The 20,445-nt window shown below is 39.5% G+C and overlaps 2 protein-coding genes across 2 annotated transcripts; one reads left to right on the top strand and one right to left on the bottom strand.

The window, feature by feature from the left end:
• The first annotated feature begins 227 nt into the window (after nucleotides 1-227).
• Nucleotides 228-8,481, top strand: LOC139723535 (coiled-coil domain-containing protein 63-like). The gene is made up of 11 exons (XM_071634773.1): nucleotides 228-363; nucleotides 1,094-1,193; nucleotides 1,824-1,954; nucleotides 2,496-2,677; nucleotides 3,389-3,502; nucleotides 4,007-4,262; nucleotides 4,822-5,039; nucleotides 5,875-6,043; nucleotides 6,562-6,737; nucleotides 7,339-7,515; nucleotides 8,365-8,481. The coding sequence occupies exons 1-11, from the start codon at nucleotides 291-293 to the stop codon at nucleotides 8,479-8,481; spliced, it is 1,713 nt and encodes a 570-aa protein (XP_071490874.1). The 5' UTR covers nucleotides 228-290.
• A 5,460-nt stretch (nucleotides 8,482-13,941) lies between these two features.
• On the bottom strand, nucleotides 13,942-20,194 carry LOC139723482 (urease accessory protein UreG-like). The gene is made up of 7 exons (XM_071634725.1): nucleotides 20,179-20,194; nucleotides 19,177-19,316; nucleotides 18,049-18,173; nucleotides 17,261-17,357; nucleotides 15,832-15,979; nucleotides 14,758-14,861; nucleotides 13,942-14,073 (listed from the first exon to the last, which is right to left on the bottom strand). The coding sequence occupies exons 1-7, from the start codon at nucleotides 20,192-20,194 to the stop codon at nucleotides 13,942-13,944; spliced, it is 762 nt and encodes a 253-aa protein (XP_071490826.1).
• Between the last annotated feature and the right edge of the window lie 251 nt (nucleotides 20,195-20,445).

The following is a 20,445-nucleotide window of genomic DNA, read 5'->3' as shown; positions in this document are numbered from 1 at the left end:
ACAGGCCAACGCCTTCTTCCTGTACCAGATGATGATGGTGATGATGATGATGACTACTACAACAACAACCAGACTAAAGAGATCCTAGATCTAGGAAGGTCTACATGGATACATTTCATAAATAATGCATTTATTTTGCTGCCTGTCAGTGTTGAGACTAGCCTGATTCATGAATGATAGTGTTCTACACCTCATTTCATTTCACAGGATACAGCTGCAATCTGGCCATCGACTGTGTGAAGTGACTACATATCTTTGCAAAGCTTTAAGTAGGACAAACATCATTCACCATGCCGCGAGGAGCTCCACGATCAGCCAGTCGTCGTTCCGACATCAGCGATGTCGATGCAGACCAACAACTTGGTGAGTTTGCTGGCCGAGTACTTGCAGACCAGAGTCTCTAAATAGTCGCTATTTATAAATGCTTTTGCACAGAACAGTCTGCTACAGCTGTATTGTTAGATGTACATTGTATGTGCTGGTATCGGTAAGCATTGCAATTTGTATGTGTAGTGGATGTTCAATACCTGTTCTAGTGGATGTACAGTACCTGTTCTAATACTTTTTGTCATTGTGCATGTATCCTGTCCTACAGAAGCAGGATATGTTAATGTTTCAACAAAATGTTGTTTTTCAAATCTCACAGTGCAGTCAGAGGCTTTATTCCAAACACATGATTCCTTTAAGAACGTTACTTGTAATTGTTTATGGCTTTCATTTCAAAAGGCAAGTCTTATAGCAGTGCATATCAGCAGCCTACAATAAAAAGAGTGTCAACACAAATTATGGCATCGATCTTTAACAAGGTAAATGAATCAAGCTTGACTTTAATTTGATGCATTTTGATAATTCTAGTTGACAAGAGTAACCCTAGCATTGCAGAACGATTGAAAAAAAAAAACCCAACAAAATAACGATTGCTTTTAAGACTCATCCAGTTTCAAATGAAAAGTCACAACAGGTTTCCATTCATCAATGGAACAAAAACATGCAGCTGAAGCTCAGAAACTCTTGCGCAGACGAGAATAATATCCTTCATCTATGCATTAGGATTTCAAAGTTCATGTTTATTCTTGTTTTTGTGACACTGCAGCGGAGACTGAGCTTGCTAAGCTGCAGCGCCAGTACCGCCTCATGGAGGGTGATCGCAACGCCTACAACTTTGAGTCGCAGGACCTCATCCGTAGACAGCTGTGAGTAGAATGTCGGGATATATAAAGTGCTAGAAAATGCTGTACTGTCCTGGGAAAGATTGTCAAATCCTGGTCTGTTCAAGACTTTAAGAACCTATCAGTGTATGAAGAATTCTCTGGTCTACATCAGCATGAGTTTCAAGTAATTGAAATCTCCCCATCCCCCCCCCCCCCCCTCGAAGTCACCATGTAACATCAACATTTACGTATGGTGTATATCCAGAATACCGGTAGTTTGCAGGGCTTGATGCAACTTTTTTGTCTGGTTACCCCGTCAGGCCACTGAAATCTGTCAATCTGACATTCTGGTGGCCCGAAAAAGGTATGTAGTGGCCCAAACTAAAAGCAAAAATAGCAATTGCGGTTTAATGTTAGTTGCCCAGTCGGGCCACCATACTATCGTTAATGTTGAGCCCTGGTTTGTATAGTTTGTTTAATACACATTTGTAGGCCACCTGGCCATATCGAAACAGTTAGTGTTGAATTTGTGTGCATGTGTGTGTGTGTGTGTGTGTGTGTGTGTGTGTGAGAATTAGTGCATTCAATCCTGGAGTTCCTTGACTTGTGTGTACCACTGAGGTATTGTACATAAAACTGACCAAGGTGATGCTGGTCCATTGGCTTCTCTAGGGCAGAAATCAAGACCCTGGAGTCGGAGAAAGAGGAGCTCATGAAGGACCTGCGTCTCTCGGACAGTCAGACCAACCAGACGCGAGATGGCGGCAACGTCGACAAGCTCAATGACCTCCTGGATGAGAGAGGTATGAAGTTGGCAAATGCAAGATGCTTAGCATCACGTTCTACATAGAATTATAACACTGTGATCAGCAGCACTGTTGTGATGTCATGCTGTATTGCTGCAGAGGGTGGTACCCAGTGGTGCAAGACCAACATATACACTGTATGTGATCCAAACGTAGTATTGCATTTCGTACATACAAACATGTTAAAGAAACATGCTGTGGTGTTGCAGTTACAACTGTACACATGTTTCCAACCTTTGCTTTGAATTTGCTTGTTTATGGTGTTTTTATTTCATTTTTTTTTGACCAAATCGGATTTGGTATTGGCCATGAATGGACTTCTGAACAAGATATAATTTATGAAGGTATCATAAGAGGGGTGAGTACCATATCTAATGTCCAGCACACCGTTAAAAAAAAAAGAAATTAAAGTTGTCAATCAACCCAGTCAATTACAATAATTCAGCCTGTTTAAGAGGTAATATTACCAAAGTACAATGTATGTTCCCTTTGCTCAAAGTTGTGTGTTTTATGCCTGTGTGTATTAACCCTTTTTCAGATGAATTCTTGGACAAAGTGAGTCAGGAGAAGGAGAAGCAAGCAGAGCTGGACGCCCGCATCCGCAAGATGGAGAAGGAGATCCGGGAGCAGCACAAGAAGATGGGCGGAGTCCACGCCAGCCAGCATCACACCCAGAAGACTCTGAAGGCCATCCGAGTGAAAGAGAACCGACTCCATCAGGTGGGAATCATCGTTTGGAGAGTTTGATTGCAAAAGGATATAACTCCTTTTGTGTTTAAGTTGAGATATTTGCAATTAAAGCTGTTAAAAAAGAACTAAGAAAGTTATAAGAATTCATGGGATATTTTTTTCATCAAAACTTCTAGAATATTTCTTGTAACTGTATATGGCGAATATTTTGCGAGGTCTTTATTTTCGCGAATTTCGCGAGTCAGCTGCTATTCGCTAAATTAAAAACACGCGAAAATATTGACTCCGATCCTGATATGAATGTGACGTACGCGTACACATTTCTCCGTTCAGTACGGGACTCCACGATCGCGAATTTAACCACTTGCGAAATTGTCAGGAAGTCTCGATTCGCGAAAATTTAGACTCGTGAAATATATGGCATATACAGTATTTTGCAAGTGAGGTATCCGAATATGTCTTGTTTGGATGTTCTGAACATGGCAGATTGGTCCATGTAACAGCGCCCTCTTGAGTCCTTAATCTGTTACCCTTGAATGTATATCATGTTTCCCTCTTCACTTCTGAATTTTGTTGTGCTGATTTTTCTGTATGCCACAAGCTTCATTTCCGACCTCTGTGATGAAGACGTCCTTATCAAATGTCTCACATTGTGGTTACAATGTCTACATTAGCAACTGCTCACAGCGTGCTCTCTCCTCATACTGCTAGTTGATACAATGTTGTCATTCTCTTTTGAAGGCCAATGAGAAGTTCAATGCCATGCTGACGGAAAATGCCGAACTACGTGAGGAGATCGACAGCTTCCGTGTGGAACGGACACGCTACGAGAACATCCGAAAGAAGCTTGACAAGGTAGGTGGTTTCTCAAGGTCAACTACCAACTGTATATGAAACTTGAACCGAGAATCATCATAAGACAGCATGCTCCTAAGTTGCTTAGATTATTAGTTGCATTGTTTGTGGCTTGATCAATGACAAAAAGCCATTACATCAATCAAACGTTTGAAAAGTATTTTGTGTATACAGAGTCCGTCCTGTCCTTGAAATGGACACCAGCAAAATTTCATGCTCGTGTTACTCTACTTTATGTCCATGCCTGTACAAGTATGATGCAAGATGATACTACCTGCTGGCTTTGATTAGATTCGATACAATTTGACATCTTCTTTTCTGCATCGTCATCCCATATGTGCATGATGGCATCATTGTATATGTCTCTTGCACATGATTTACTTAAAGATCGTGTGGCATGTGCTTGTAATCTATAATGTGCCACAAGAAATTGGTGCCTCCTACACTTCTCTGCAAGAATTTTCACTCATTTCACCTCGTGTGCATCATCTTTGATCCCTGCAGGAGAAGACAGACCTCCGCCAGGAGATCGGGGAGGTCATCGACCAGTCGACCCAGGCCTACGACTCTCGGGACGAGGCCCAGGCAAAGATGATGCTGCTGAAGGAGAAGGCGGACAAGGACATGGCCCAGCACCAGCAGGAGATGAAGGAGCTGCAGCGCATCATCGACCACGACCGCAAGCTGCGGGAGTTCATGAACATCAAGGGCAAGGAGCGCGAGGAGGACGACTACCTCAAGGCCTGGCGCCAGAAGAAAGGTGAGTGTCCTGCCCTGTCCATCTGAGAATACCGACCCATTCTTGTGGATGATTCCCGGGATGATTAATTTCATGGTGAATGATGTTACTTTGGTGTATCATTGTTACCACACCATCCCCATTCCCATGCTTCTTCTTTTGTAATACTATTGGTGTTCACACAATACTCCTGTCACTTTACCCAGCGTACCATGATACAGCGCGTTCATACAATGCTTCTGTCACTCTACTTGGCATGCGATGATAAGATGTGTTCATACAGTGTTCCTTCTGTCACCTTATTCAGAGCTCTCATCTCCCCTTCTCACCGCCATTGTAGATAGTTGGCCTATTCCATATCTTATTGATGAAAGGAGTTCATCTTTTTATGAAGCAGTGTAGAGATGATCACATTTGTATTATGTCATGAGATATGATCTAGCTAGAATAAGCCAAAAAACACAGGAACAGTTTTAATGGGTTTTGAATCCTCCCCAGTTCATAGTTTGGACTTTCATGCCTACAAATGACAGATGAGCAGTTTGAAAAGGTTCACATTTCTTCTCCCCTCATCATGTAGAAACTGAGGCGGCCGACAAGCGTCGCCGCGAGCGACAGGAGGACTCCATCGAGGCCTACGAAGCGGCCTTCGAGCGCATCTCGGAGATCACGCAGGAGGAGGACCTCACCATGCTCGTCAAGAAGTTCATCGAGACAGAGGATCGCAACTTTGCCCTCTTCAACTTCGTGAACGAGAAGAATAACGAGATGGAGATGCTTAGCGACCAGATTGAGGAGGTGAGCAAAAAATATGATACACAATTAAAAAGAATGATAAGAACTGAGCATATGACAGTATTAGGTTGGAATGGTATTTGGAAAAGGGACAAAGAACGCAGAACCCAACTACATACGATTGGTAAATTAAAAGACAAATTGCGTAGACTCTGTAATATAAAACGAGGCATATCTGACAGATACTTGTTTGTTTGCAGTGATCAATAGCCAAGATGAAATAGAATAGATATACTTTCTCTTCTCATGTAAGGGAAATGTTTAGCTTGCTTTGGTGCAAAACAGTTGTATTGAAAAGACAAAAGATATCTGGTTTAATTAACACAATACTAATGAAGAGTTGGCAGCTATCTACTTGGAGCATTTTTGCTTATTTATGCAGTAATATTAAAGTGAACATAAGTATTCAGTGCACATTATGGTAAGTGCCTGAAATCTGTCGGTGATACAATTCTCATTTGATGAGGAGTTATTGTTTATTGTAGCTCTTTTGTGTGCGTGTATTCATGAATGTTTGTGTGAATGTTATTTGAGGATAAATATTCAAACCACCATGTGGAAAAGCCTGCCATTAATCTTGGCCCAAAACTTTGACAAATTTGTAGCTATTAAGGTTGAGATGAGGGAGTTTAAGGACCAGAGCAATACAGTCTCATTTGATGAGGAGGACTAGGTATTGTTATTCAACACAGCTCTCTCTCTCTCTCTCTCTCTTGTGCATGTATTCATAAACGTATGCATGAATGTATTTGAGGGTAAGAATTCAATTTCAAACCACCCTCTGCTCCGTTGGAAGAGCCCGCCATTAATCTCTTACCCATCTTTGTCGTATTTGTAGATTAAGGCTGAGATGAGGGAGTTTGAGGACCAGGGAGCCCAGATGGAGGAGGACAGGAAGGCCATCCTGAAGGGACTGGAAGAGAAACAGGTGGCCGCCACCAAGCTGGCTGATGAGTACGGCGTGAAGATCAAGAGTGTCAACAAGATCCTGGACCAACTCAAGGATGGTAAGAAGCTGCTATCATACATAGTCCTGTATTTGCCTTTTCTCCTCTTTGAAAGGTACCGGTACATCTAAGCTTAACCCGTCGAGGACGGACTGATTTTGCTACAACATTTCCCTCAGACACCTGCCCGAGTATGCAAGGGACTCGTCTTCAACAGGTTAACCTGTATTCAGCCTAATCTCATAATACCACCTGGCCATTTACAGCCTTTTGTCATGATTTATAGTGTGATCTGTTGGAATGTTGTAGACTTTCAACAGCAGATCACAACTATCCTGAAACTAACAAATATTATAGTGTAGTCCAAGTTGCTTGCAACAGAAGCAAGCAGGACCTGGAACTGATCAAATTGTAAATTTTACTAGGTGCATTTACTGATGATTACATGACACTGAACATAATGAATGATACAAGACAGTTGCCCTGAAGTGACTGTTATTTTGGCTAAATATGAATCGTGACTGCATCTCAAGTCAATTAACCATCAACATTGCTCTTTGCCTTTCTGTGACTGCCAGGCGTCAACTCCCTCTTTGCCAAGACCAACTGCGACAGCTCGGCCATCACCAACATGCTGGGGAGTGCGGCGGGCGTGACGGACGATACCATCATGCAGTACCTTGGCCTGGTGGAGCAGCGCACCAATGAACTCCTCACCGTCAGCATCTACTATGATTCCAAGAATGCCGAACAGGTGGGTCTTAGTCTTCTCCATTTCTGCAGTGACAAACTTAGGACAGATGATACAAGATCTGTTCATGTCCTCTGGCTGTTGCCAATGTGCAGAAATTCGTTCTGAGATCTCTTTGCAAAGACTATCATACCAGACATTTTGTGGCATATTTCTTTTTTTCTGTTGTAATGTGTTGTCTTAGTATGTCAGTGTTTTGTTTGGAAAGAAATGGGGAAAATCCCTTGACACTTTCTTTAAGGATATACATGTATGTGGTGTGATGGTTATACAGCTGTAAAATGGCATATACTCTTCATCTTTCTTCCATAGGAAAGATAATGATAATAACAGCTAATGCATTATCTATTTGTTTGTCCTGTTAAAGTGATTTTAATTCCTGAGAGTATGTATGTGGTGATTAAATTGTGACTGGTCTCATTTAACGTAAAATGAGCTTCACCGAGGACATGAGTTTTAGAGTGTTCGAAGGAGAATAGAACAAGAATAGAGAAAAAAAACCTGGCATGGACGAATCTCTGGTGCATAAACATTGTCAGAAAGTGGTAAAATTTGGTCAAATGAACTAATAACTCTATTTTTCCCTACTCTTTCTGCCCTCAAGGTTGAAGCCAAGATCCCAGGTCTCCTGGGCAAGGGTCCGATCCCAGCTCCCCAGCAGCTCAACATCCTGCCGCCCTCTACAGGCGACGAGTATGACAGTGACCAGGGCTCTGAGATGAGCGACGAGGAGAATCGACCGTTGACTCAGAACGAACTCAAGCAGAGAATTATGAAAGGGGTATGTGACTGGCTTGTGTCAATTTGATATATTCATGTTATGTAATCAAATAAAGTTCTCCCTTTAGTGCAGTTAGTCTGTATGTTTCCAGGAACACAGAAATTGGTCTGATCTTAAACTGTCCTCTGTCAACCAGCATGCGTTTATTGCTTTTTATTCATCAGTAACTACGAGGACTATGTGCCATAATAATGTCACTGATATCACATACTAAATTTTTAATGTTGATGGATGAAGCACAGTACTGTCAAGAAAGTTATGGAGCTGTGATGTAGCCATACATCTTGCCTAATTGACTCATACCTTTAAACAAATCTGACCTGCTTACATGTAGTTTGCTGTCTAAAAACACAGTGAGTTGAGGGCTACATATTCTTATGTGAAGGTTTTGAACTGTCCTGCAGCATTTTTAGAGAAAATTGTACCCAAATTTTCCCCAGTTGTTAACTCTGCAATTTATATAAATTTGCCAGTATCATGCATAAATGCTAGAGAAATACAAAATAATGCAATTTGAAACCAAGAAGATGCTAGTTATGACACATGACACTGTACACTGTACACTTACAAACTGCCAACATTGAAACAGCCATGTATCCCGATATTGGTGGACAAATTTTATCATGTTAGAAATATTTCTTTATAAAAATGCATTTACTAAACAAAGGTAACATTGATTGCATTTTTTACATCTTATCTTATTCACCGTTATATAATTAAATCTGTCACAAAATGATCGGACAGAGATGAATAAATCATGTTTTCCAATTGCTTATGTGTACAAAGCTTTGACTGTAACCTGACAACTTATGAAGCATTTTTTTTTGCTTTTCCATCGACAAATTTCAGGTTATGAAGAGAGAAGCAGCCGCGGCCAAGAAAGGGTTCCAGTACGATCTCTCAGGCGCCAAGGACTTAAAGCAGAAGCAGGCTCTTCCGGACAAGAAGCGTGGTGTCAAACATTGAGGGGTCACATCAGGGAGCGGAGGGGAGGGGGAATACAAGGGTGAGGTAACAGAGAGGAAATGGTAGATTGGAACGGGGGTGGGGAGGGGGGGGGGTACGTGGTTGAGAAATCAGACATTGGAGCCACAGAAGGGTGATAGGTTGAGGTCAGATGAGTCAAAGGAGTCGGAATAGAATGGCAGTCATGACGTAAGAAAAGTCACCGTTGCGTATTGTTAAGGCAGATCGCAGTACTTACAAACTACCGTATATGCCATATATTTCGCAAGGATTTTATTTTCACTAATTTTGTGAGTTGGGTGCTATTCATGAATTTAACAACATGCAGAATTATTAACTTTGACCTTGGCATTAATATGACATGCATGTGTACATGTCTCCCTTCAGTGCACAGTCACGAAATTTAATCACTCGCACAAAATCCCAAGTTGCGATAAATAAGACTAGCTAAATATATGGCATAGACAGTAGTCCCTGCTGTTATATGATGGTATTCTTATTAAGAATCCTCCCAATTCGTCATTAAAAAAAAGAGCGTTTCTATGAGTGTGTTCAGGTCTAGTTCAGGTTTAGTGGTGAGACAAAATAAGTCTGCAAATTTGTAGCACAGCTGTTGTGACTGTGTGCAGTAAAGCTTGATACTTTCTCAGCTTTTGAATACATGTGTCCCCAGTTTGTAGTGGTCTGTAATGATGTCTTATGATATGATGTACTAGGACATGGGTGTATAAGATGTGTAAAGTTATGCTTCACTTAGGATATAATTGAAGCGATGCCCGTCACATTTTATTTGACGTCACTACTTCCACAAGGCTTAACTTTCACATCCCCGTAAAGTAAAAGGATATGGTCACATCTGTTGAATTGAACTATAAAATGTAGCAAGAAATATTAATTCTAGGCAATTAAAGATAATTCAAATTCATTTTATATGTCAAGTCCCTAAGTATGTTAGTTATGGAAACAAAAACTATACCTGTGTCTCATAATTTGACAGACCACCTATTCTGTTTTCACCTTCTATTGTTTGTAATATGATATAGCTATTTGTACCATTATTTATGAGTTGATTCCATCATGTTTTGATTATATTTTATATCTTTTTATGACTTTCTGAACCATGCAATTTCATGGTGAGTGTAAAGCCATGCTTATAATGATTATTTTCTATTTCATGTTCATTCACATAATTGTCTGATAACAACCAAGTCACCAACATGGTTAAAGGGAATGAGTTTTCCAATGTAAATAAACTGTTTTATGTGAAAAGAAAAATTGGTGCTTAATGTTGCTTAGTGGTTGAGTGTTCTGTGTGGCTGTGTGTCTCCAGTGTGTTGTGCAACATTACATGTACTGTGGACCAGCCGTGTGATGTACTGTAATAGAAGCATACGAGTTTACAGAAATAGCTGGAAGAACAAATAGCAAGTACCACTTTGATGCAGTAATGGTAATCATTAATATGATTAAAATTGACCCACAGAGCAATGCTTTATCATACAGGACTAAAAAATTGAATTCAGTGTATAATGCTTTGAGAATTGGCATACCTTGCAAAGAACATTATTGTGGCTTGATTCTCAAAAAAAAAGAAAGAAAGGAAAATACAAACTTTGCTGTTTCAGCTGCAAAGTGACATCAGCACTCTGATTTTTATACCTTCCATTTTACATAAGATCACAGACACTAGCACTATGTAGGTCATGAAACATTACCTTTAAAGGAACTATGCAATGCAAATGCATGTTGACTTAATTAAGTTGATTCATAATACCGTGTACATGGACACCTATCACTTATGTGGCCAAATGAATACAATGTATCTGCATTTGTGCCATGCGTGTTAGGATAATATTTTCTGTTTTTCATCAGATTGCTTGCATATGCCCAGAAAAGACCTTCTGAACCAAATTGTGCCACACACATCATTTGTCAATAATTGCTAAAAGTACTAAACATGACATTAGAATGCACCTTCCCCTACACCAAGCATAACTTGCGTGTTTCCATGTTACTTATGATCAACAAAAGACAAGCAGCAGGCAAACGTGCGAGTTATGCTCGGTCTTGGGGAGGATGCATTTGAATGTCTGTAGTTACTGTAATCGCATTAGTACGTACTTTACAAGTGATTGGTGAAATCAAGGAGGTTCGAGAGATGGAGTTACAACTGACTATAATTATTCAATCAGCTGTCAGTTTTCTATGGATGGACAAACGAATTCCACAGGTGCATTTGTGCCTTTGATGTTCGATGCTTGAAGCCGCCATCTTTCTGAGCAATCTGAAGATTCATTTTGAACGCTAACATGATATCGGGTATATGCTGCTCGTTTATATATCAAATGCAATGAAATTTCACCTAATGATAAAGCATATAAAACAAAAGTCAATTTCGTAATATGAGCAAAAGTGTAAATCTGAGCTGTATTTTATGAAAGTGTTTGAAATTTACCCTTATGGAAAGCCGGTTTTATCACTTTTCTCCTTGTTTCCGCCAAATGGAACTAATATGGTATCATCTTCAAGTATAGTTCTTTATAAATTAATATGTCAGATTAGCGTACAGACACGTACAGTCGAGTAATTTTGATATGTATTTCAGCAATATTTGAGTAATTTCTATTCGCGCACCCCCGTGCCTTTACCATTGTCTACCGCCCATCGTTTGTAAGTAGGGATAGCGAAAAGTAATTACCATCACAAAGACATATATCTTCCTTGGAAAGTGGCTGGTGATTATGCAATGAGACACGAGTCAATTGTCTTCGCATCTGAGCGGCAGATCCAGTTTGACACATACTTCAAATATTTTTGAGTGGCGGCTTCGAGCATGGGATCAAAGCGAATAAGACTGTTGTGACTCCATTTCTCGAACCTCCTTGGTAGGTCCATGGTGAAATCGTGGTTTGGAAGTTTGTTTGTTTTTGTGGGCATGTCCAAAGTACACTGCACTTTCCACTACTAATCCAGAGACTCCAACCCCAAGCACCGTCTGATCTGGAGATTCTCCCGCCCGAAACCCCTAGCAAACGGGAGACTCAAAGTTGATTTGTGCGAAGCACGAAGTTCCTAGGGTTCTAGATGTTCCCTGGTGCTATCTAAGGCTTATTTTTTCAACACACGATAGCAATAAGTAAGAAATCCTTTCCACCGGGAGACACAGAGCCAGGGCGGGAGAAATCAAATCCCAAGCGGGAGAACGGGAGATTTTGCAAAAATGGGTTTTCGGCGGGAGATCTCCCGTCGAAAACGGGAGGATTGGAGTCTCTGCTAATCCATTTTATCAGGATTCTGAAGGTTTTGGTTCTATTGAAAAAAAATAATGAGACAGAAATCTAGGTGACAATGTTTTCTTTACCCTATGTCGTCCAGTGCAATCAACTCATCGCTTTTATAGGGACAGTGGTGTGTCAGCGAATAACGGTTGAAAAGAAAATGGATTATAAATTTGAACATTGTCATGATTTTGATACAAAAGATATAGAATAGTGCACAAACATTACACACATACTCTACCTGTCATCTTATTTGTACGTCTATAAACGCATTCAGACGTATAAGGTGAATAAATCAAATCAATAAATCAACAACACACCAAAAGAATACAAGTGATAACCTCTCTAACGCTTCATTTTGTTTCTTTAAAAAAAAAATTATTTTCTGAATGTATTTGTACCAAAAAGAGGGAAAGAACATATTTATTATGGGTTAAAAGGCAAGAAACAAAGAAAAGCAAAATCAAAGGGGAGTCAGGATGGTAAGGGATCATCAAAGGTAAATTTCCCGTCACTTCTTTCCGAAGTGTACAACAAAAAAATAAAACGTGACGCGGATATTGTATGACTAGTATCAATATCTATACATTATGCTTTAACCCTAACCAGGCCGGGCTTTTTTGGGTGTTCTGTGGCAGGGAGGGGTTGATTCAACCCCCCCCCCCCCCGAGATCTCGGCCATCGATCGCGCAATCGCCATGAAATTTGGCACGTGCATTACCTGTGGCGTAATCTACCAAGCTATACAAAAAGAAATGGAAATTTTTGTCACAATAAGTAATTATGCTAATATATGCATAAAATCATACATTTTGCCCTAAATCAGAAATCAAAGCTGCTAGAATCCTAATTTTTGGTGAAAGCATTCTTTGTAGCATTCCTAACAATGCACTTGAAAAAAAAATTGGTACCAAAATCAATTTCTTATGTATTTTGTTGTTTTATGAATTTCGTATGTATTTCATTGTATTTTCGACCCTTTAATGTTTTATAATTTTTTTCCGCAAAATTTATGACAGAACCTATTTCAAGCATAATCATGCTAAAATTAATTAGTTTCAGCGTATGAAAGTGAAAATAATCACATCTTTATGAATAAGAAGACAAAACTCCATTTGCATAGACTTTATACACAAAATCACGTTTTTGAGCCATTTTCGGTCTGACAGGCATGTATAAAACGTCATGCGGTGTCGTAACGGTATGTGCGATTTTCGCGAAAATGGTGTCAAAAGATGCGCGAGACTTGAAAGTAAAAAGTCAGCGAACGGCACGGTCAAAAGAATTCGCGCGGCGGATTAGTCGCGAAAAACGTCGGGGGGGGGGGGGGTGATTCAACCCCCCCCCCGGCCTTTTTAGGGTTGAAGAGAGAGTTAGAGCAAGTGAAAACAATACAAAAAACTCCCTGACTATATACAGTGTATAGACCTTGACTGCCTACCCTTTCCTATACGTCATAAAAATACAATTATGACGCACACAATTATAGTACTTTATGAGCCCCTTTTTTCTTGTTTCCTTCTATTTTCAGCGGCACGATCACAGCCCGTAAAATTCGTTTCGACCGCATGCAATAAGTGTGAAGGGTAGGGGAACTGTTTCTGCGCATCTTGGATGTATTACACCAGTTTGCTGACTTGCACAATTAAAACGGCAGTTTATCACTGTAGTGAAAGTGAATTAATTTGTTCCACGTTGCCTAATTATGCGTAGGTCCTACTGTTCACAGCTCTGTGACTAAAGTGAGAAGAAATAAAAAAAAGCATTTACTTTTGGCACTTAACTTGGATTTAAGAAGTAGAAAAAGAAGAAAAAAGATAATATCCATTGTGACATTTAGACAAAGTTCAGTAGTCACATCTTTTTAATTATGTTATCCCCGATGCCCATTTGTGGCATATATGAATTTGGCTACACTTTGTCAGAAAATATCTGTAGGCTATTATGGACACGCTAAAGAAAATCTTGCTACAGGAATAATGATGGTTCCACACCGGTAACAGCTGCCATATGATAATTTTGACAAAAATCCCTCTAGAGGGTAGCTAACACCTATTCGTGGTTTCCGAAGCAATCGATTTCGAGCCTGCCCCCCCCCCCCCCCCCCCTCATACGGGCTTCTTTCCACCACTCTGTTCTTCCGTGAGGTTTCTTCTCGGTCACTCTTGCTGAACTGTCACTCTTACTGGACGGTCGTCCTCTTGTAGGATCTGAGGATGAGGTTTGCAATGTCCTCCACCCCGATCATGTGCTTGGCCTGGGAGAAGATGGTTGGTCCCTTTTGCCGCATCAGATCAGCATCCCGCCTCATCACCTTTGCATCAGAGAGGAGGATATCAGAGTACAATAAGAGTAGGCGGAGAAGAATATTATTTGATCTATTACAATCATAATTGTTGAATATAATATATTCACAGGTAGATTAAGATATCTTAAATCAATGGACTATCTCTATACCGTATTATTTGGGTATATTACTGGACTTTAGTTTGTTTTTTATTTTGTTTGTGCCTTGTGTTTCCTATTTAATCCAGGTGACCTAGCCCAAGCCTTGAATGTTGCATTGCTTATTGATATTACAAAGAATGTTTCACAAAATTACATAGTTCCATAATACAAATAGTACTGTATTATGTAAATACATATTTACAATGTAGACAATGAGATAGGGGGAGAAGATGTGTTGAATAAATGAATACATTTATTTTGTAATTTCTATTACGTCATGTACTTTTTCCCCATTGTTTTGGTCATGTTTAATTCATTTACATATCCATCTGGTCACAAATCAATCATACTTCATGTCTTTTTGTTTTTCATGTAAAATGTTTTGTTATTGCTTATATTCAATATTTGTGTCTGAAAGAGCTCTAATCAACGCCACTTGAATGGGTCATGCCCTGGTAAACGTTTGAAATTGGGTAAGTATGGCAGTCATTCTGCCAGATATAGGATGTGGCCTACCCACAAACGGTCGACTTTCTGATTCCGGGCTTACCTCCAAGTCTGAGCCGACAGCCTCGGCGAGATCTGTCTTGTTGATGACGAGCAGATCACTCTGGGTGATACCAGGCCCGCCCTTCCTAGGGACCTTGTCTCCACCTGTATATCAGTTGTCATGGGAACAGGTAGTTAGAATCAAGGAACTGCATGGACATACACCAGACTGAGCTAAGAGAGCAAACATCCTCATTAACGTATCTTTACCTGAGGTAACGAGAAAACAAAACGAAGGAAGCCGGCTATTTGCAAACATAGTGATACTTTCCTCTTCCATGAACGTTTATTTCTTCCCTTCTTTGTCTTTAACGGAGAGAGAGCAGCTTTTAACTGTCATATTATTCTTAAGAACCTATAGTATAGGCCTATATATTGTGATTTTTCAAAACACATCTCCTAAGGGCTTATTGATGCTGCTCCGTGCGGTCGGCACTTTTATCGCGGCATTTAGATGCATACATAATTCCTTCGCACTTCGCAAAGGTTACAAACCAAAGCTTGCGTATCTTCTCCTTTTTTTTTTGGGGGGGGGGGGGAGGGATTTGTTGCTCGTTGTAGTGCCTGACCTGGTATTGCATCGGTTACAAATATAATCAGAGTTTATACCTATATGACAAAAGTTATTTCTGACAATCAGAAAGTCTGCCTACGTAATAATTGACTGAACAACTATAATGCAAGCAGACTGGATTTCAGGAAATGTCGGAATGTAATGAATAATACACAAGTGGAGGGACAGCAATGTTATAGGGTCCTCATCGGAAAGCTATGGCCATAAATTTGGAACAAGATTGCTCCGGCCTTATTATCGAACAATAGAGGAGGAAAATCAAACACCCACGATTTTGAATACATAAACTTAAATACACAACTAGAATACAAGAAACTTGAGAAAGACGTCACGCTGTACACATTTATGGGCTAATTCGCTTGCTTCTCTGAATCGCTTCTTGCGTCCCCCGTCTTGGGTTTATTCACTACACATAAAACCAGAAAAAAAAATGATATCTGTGGAACAAATGATCGAAACTGCATATCTGAAAAAAAAAAAGGTAAGCCTAGATTTTTGTACCTGCCACGTCGATGACGTAGATGATATAGTCGGCGAGCTCGCGGCTGAAATTCGCCGCCAGGTTGTCGCCACCGGACTCGACGATGACAAGTTGCGGCTGGAATTTGACCGTGAGGTCCTTGATGGTCTGAAGATTCACCGAATAGTCCTGTAACAGGCGCAAAGTAATAATTGATATAGGTAAAGTTGTACTCTAACCCAACATGTGCCAAAACATTTATTTATCGAGCGTACAACGCTAAGGAGTTTTCTAGGCCAATCGGCATTCAAAGCACGCGGAGTGTACGATATGCCTGATTACTGAGTGTATTCGATTATTCGATTTCATAATATTATGCATTAATTCTCTAATGGGGTGTGACAAGAAAGTAAAGTTACAATCAATTACAAATATCTATTGCAAACTTTGCAATATCAACTGCTACTTGCAATCAATCGCAAGTATCCGCTACAAGAATGGAGCTTGCAATTGATTGCAAATTTGCAGTCAATTGCAGGATTTGCGATTGATTTTGGGGAGATGCAATTGATTGCAACTTTCTTGCAACACCCCCATAGAATCTACTTAGGCCTACAAGATATTCATCACATTTCTACGTAGGTCTGCTGAAGGCATTTCAATGCTGCAATACAGCCAAATCTGCATATTGCTGTTGCTATGTCGAATAGACTCGGGCAAGCGTCAGACAACATAGTTTTTTGTTTGTCAGAAAAAAAAAACCCCTTGTACAGGTATACCTGCAATTTTAGTGCCTCGGTAACCTGGTCTATTCATCGAGCGGTCTTGTAACAATACCATAAACACAGGCAGAATATTTTAAATTTGTAATACACTGTACTACTCCAAGACAAGTGCATGGCAATAACATAAAATAATGAAGGTTAACAATTGTTTAGTATATGCTAGAATGTTATCATTATCTTTAAATGTACAAGATGACAATTCTCGGCTTTGTTTGTACTTATTCATTAACTCATTGTCATGTTTTTCCATGTTGGGAGGAAAACACACACGTGTCATCTTTTCCTTTTTTTTTTGTCTATTGCAAATTTGCAACAAATTGTAACTGCAAGACTTACAGTTGATTTATGAGGATTTGCAATTGTCATGTGTGTCATGACGTTCATATCCGGAGATCATAAATGGAAGAAATATGCATGTAAAGCCGTCTTTAGCAATATAACCTTTACAATTTTCTAATTTCCACTTTTGTTATATTTTCCTTACAGTGAAGTAGGCTGACTTTATATCGAATTGAAGCTTAGCATCTTTGGAATTCGTTTTCACTAAAACCCTTAAAATGATTTCCCCGAAATTATATGACATTCAAGATGACTTATAACAATTGACTACAACTTTCTTGCACCGCCTCCTCAGCCGTGTAGGAAAAAAGAAAGAAAGAAAGAAACCTAAAACACCTGATAATACCTCTCTAATGGCCGCGTGAGGGCACCCTCCCGTTTCGACTGCTCGCATCCTTTCCTCCGGCAGCGCTTCGTGCCGCACAAGAAATTCCCAGTCCTCTCTGTGTGTTATGGCGAGACATGAAACAATAGGCATTCATATTAGGGATGGGTGTCGGCAAAATACTTGATTTGGTTAAAATAGTCTATACCTATCAAATTTTGGTGATTTTCTGAAAGCTTCGGTAACAGCTAAACTTAAACTTGACAAAGTGAAGCCGTCAAAGTGTGCTATGTTGTTCCCTGCACATCACAAAGTAGCTCGAGTGCAGAAAATAATAAGCAGACACATGCACACACAAATCTTCAATGTAAAAACAAAAGTTTGCATGATTGCTTGTCTAAAAACAGAGTGAGATACACTGCAGACCAAGCAATAATCCCTTCCAAAACTATTACTTGAAAACGGCAATGACATTTTCATGCATTGTCATGATATTTTACAAAGGAATACATTGTATATATGAAGGGTTTGTTTGCAAAAACCGATAAGTCCATTTTTGAAGATTTTGAAGTACGATATCTGTCATAAAGTACAAAATAATACCTTTTGAATGATATTATTGGTCACTACATATAAAGGTATGTTTTTTAAGTTATGGTCAAAAGAAGCAATTTTTTATTATTATTCTCTTTATTTTTCTTGACCTTTAATCGCAAATATCTTCATTTGGCAAATATGGACTTATCGGTTTTTGCAAACAAACTCTTCATATACAATGATTTATTGTACAGTGATCACTCGGTGCTTACTTTGTGAAAATATCATTTGTCACGACGCATATGCCGTACTTATCCCGTAGGTGGCGGCAGAGCGCGAGTACGAGAGCAGTCTTGCCCGAGCCGACCGGGCCTCCGATACCGACGGTAAAGGCTCTCTATACAAAGACGAGGGAGAAATGAAATGACTATAATCATATAAATATGAAGAGCTTGCATCCAAAAGACGCTAAATCCATTGAAAAAAAAATATGATGGATTAAGCGCCTTTTGGAAGCAAGCTCTTTATCTTATGAATAGTACTTCATCTTGAATACACTATTACTAGCTGATTACAATGAATCACAACAAATGCACAGTACTCAAGTAGGTGCAATTTTATTTCACTAATATCTATTCCAGAATCCCCGTTACGAATTGTGTATAGCTTTAAATCACTTCTCTCTATGTAAGTACACACACAGAACCGAAGAATCTCGATTGAGGTCGACTGTTGCTGATGAACGTATAAGCTTCGATGGATGATACTATTCGCTGGCCCGTGCTTTTAATGGTTTTTGAATGTACCCCGGTGAGCAGCGAATAAATCGGGCCACCGATTAATCCCCACTCTGTGACTTCCGGGTCTTAAAGGGATGGTACAGTATTGGTGGAGATAAAAATTGGGCTTTAACTTTTTTTTTTTTTTTTGCAAGATACCAAGAAAACACTTATTAAGTACTTACAGAGCATAACATTTTAAGAGGAACTCAAAGTTTATTCTCGGTAAAAATCGGGTTTGGAATAGGTGAAACATCCAAAAACAAAAGTAAAACAAAATGATCGTAATAAAATATGGGTCCCACACTTTATTAGGATCGCTCTGTTTTGGATATCTCGGCCATTTCAAAACCAATTTTCATCAAATAAACAATCACTCTTGGAATTACATGCTCTTTCATATTTCATAAGAGGTTTCTCACTATCTCGCCAAAAAAAAAAAAAAAAAAAAATGATAGAAACCTGAAGTTAAGTCTCAACCAAAACTATACGATGCCTTTAAGCCATCCATAACAGAATTGTTGAATGGGAAGATATGAATTTAACAACATCTTAAAGATATCACAAGCTCATCGTATTTTTGTCTCCATCATGCTAGGACCGAAGAGTATAATCATTTACCTGCTTCCAGTCCGCTCTGCTCAGTGGCATTTCCCTGTTGATGAAGAAGCCCGCGTTGTCAAGGTGCTCGTGGGTGTGGCCATGCTCCTGACCATGGTCGTGGGAGTGCCCCGCCGGGGATGCCCCTGATATACCGCCCCCTATTGGGCAATAAGCGAAAAGAAATAATCAAACCGGTAAAGATTAGTCATGAACAAACATACACACGGTCAATACACAGAACACAACAATACAGAGAAACGGGGAAAATACCCTAGGATTGTATATGATTTAGTGCTTGCATGAACAAGTCTTTAAAAGGAAACACTTACACTTCCCTAAAAACAAGTATTTCACGTAAAGATAGGGCCATGAAAACACAAATCACGGATATGTTGCTTTCAGTATAGATCGCAATATGTGTAAGACCTATTTCAAACTAGGGCGCTATAGTATTTTTTTTTAATACTATATTTAGACATGTGAATGGCAGAGGTGATACAGCCATGTTCCACCGACATGGCATACAATTTTGTACATGTATTTTTTTTTAATTTCTTCGTCTTAAGTTTTATGTAGATTTCAAGGTTCAACTCTGAATTTTGATGCATTCATGGCTTTAGTAAAGTATAAAAAGAAACTGAATATGTCATAACACAAAAGAAAGGTAAATTACAACATCATCAAATTTGAGGAAGTGGTCCATGCTTTTGTAATGGTTGATCCTCTACTTTTATATATCTCATAGACATCCATCTTCTTTTGTTATTTCATTATGGCAGATAGTTTAAGGTGACTTATTTTTATTTTAACCCTAAATTTAATGCTATAGGCTGGTCATTTGTACACTATTATGTTTGTTTTGTTTGTTTCTTGGTTGCATAAGAAAATGGCATACAATGCTACAGTGAGGTGTTTACATGCCCGGACACGAAGTCGAGGGGCCTTCAATTATTGTTCCAACATCCTCTGAACAGTATTATCAAACCTTGTGGTTAGATGACTATAGGGTCTGTGCAGTACCGCCAGGTAAAGTCATCATCAACTGCAAGGTCCATGCAGTCAAAGTACCGAAACTATATTATTACAACTTGTAGCGAAAATATTTGCCATTGATAGACAGCTGTCGCAAGTGGTGCCTACATAACATTGCGTGCACAAAAACAGGTAGGCACGAAATACGATTTTAGTTTCATTTCTCTTCCAAATTTTGATAGATATATATATATTTTTAACGTTACATCAGTCTCATCTTGAAAAGCGGTTAGGGGACGAATGCATGCATAGCTC

The sequence above is a fragment of the Diadema antillarum genome, unplaced genomic scaffold (genome assembly GCF_040938485.1).
Source record: "Diadema antillarum isolate AM-2024a unplaced genomic scaffold, OU_Dant_1.0 scf00000192, whole genome shotgun sequence".
NCBI classification, from domain to species: domain Eukaryota; kingdom Metazoa; phylum Echinodermata; class Echinoidea; order Diadematoida; family Diadematidae; genus Diadema; species Diadema antillarum.
The sequence above is the reverse complement of the archived record's forward strand: the minus strand, read 5'-3'. Positions and strand labels throughout refer to the sequence as shown.

Bases quoted from the DNA above. Each gene is read 5' to 3' on its own strand.
- LOC139723482 (XM_071634725.1), bottom strand. The intron at 18,174-19,176 runs GTAAATGATTAT...GTCTTTGTATAG, and splicing joins GCAGAGCGGACTGGAAGCAG to AGAGCCTTTACCGTCGGTAT. The intron at 17,358-18,048 runs GTAAGCACCGAG...CATAACACACAG, and splicing joins ACAAATGATATTTTCACAAA to AGAGGACTGGGAATTTCTTG.
- LOC139723535 (XM_071634773.1), top strand. From the start codon at position 291: ATGCCGCGAGGAGCTCCACGATCAGCCAGTCGTCGTTCCGACATCAGC. The intron at 1,955-2,495 runs GTATGAAGTTGG...ACCCTTTTTCAG, and splicing joins TGACCTCCTGGATGAGAGAG to ATGAATTCTTGGACAAAGTG. The intron at 7,516-8,364 runs GTATGTGACTGG...GACAAATTTCAG, and splicing joins AGCAGAGAATTATGAAAGGG to GTTATGAAGAGAGAAGCAGC.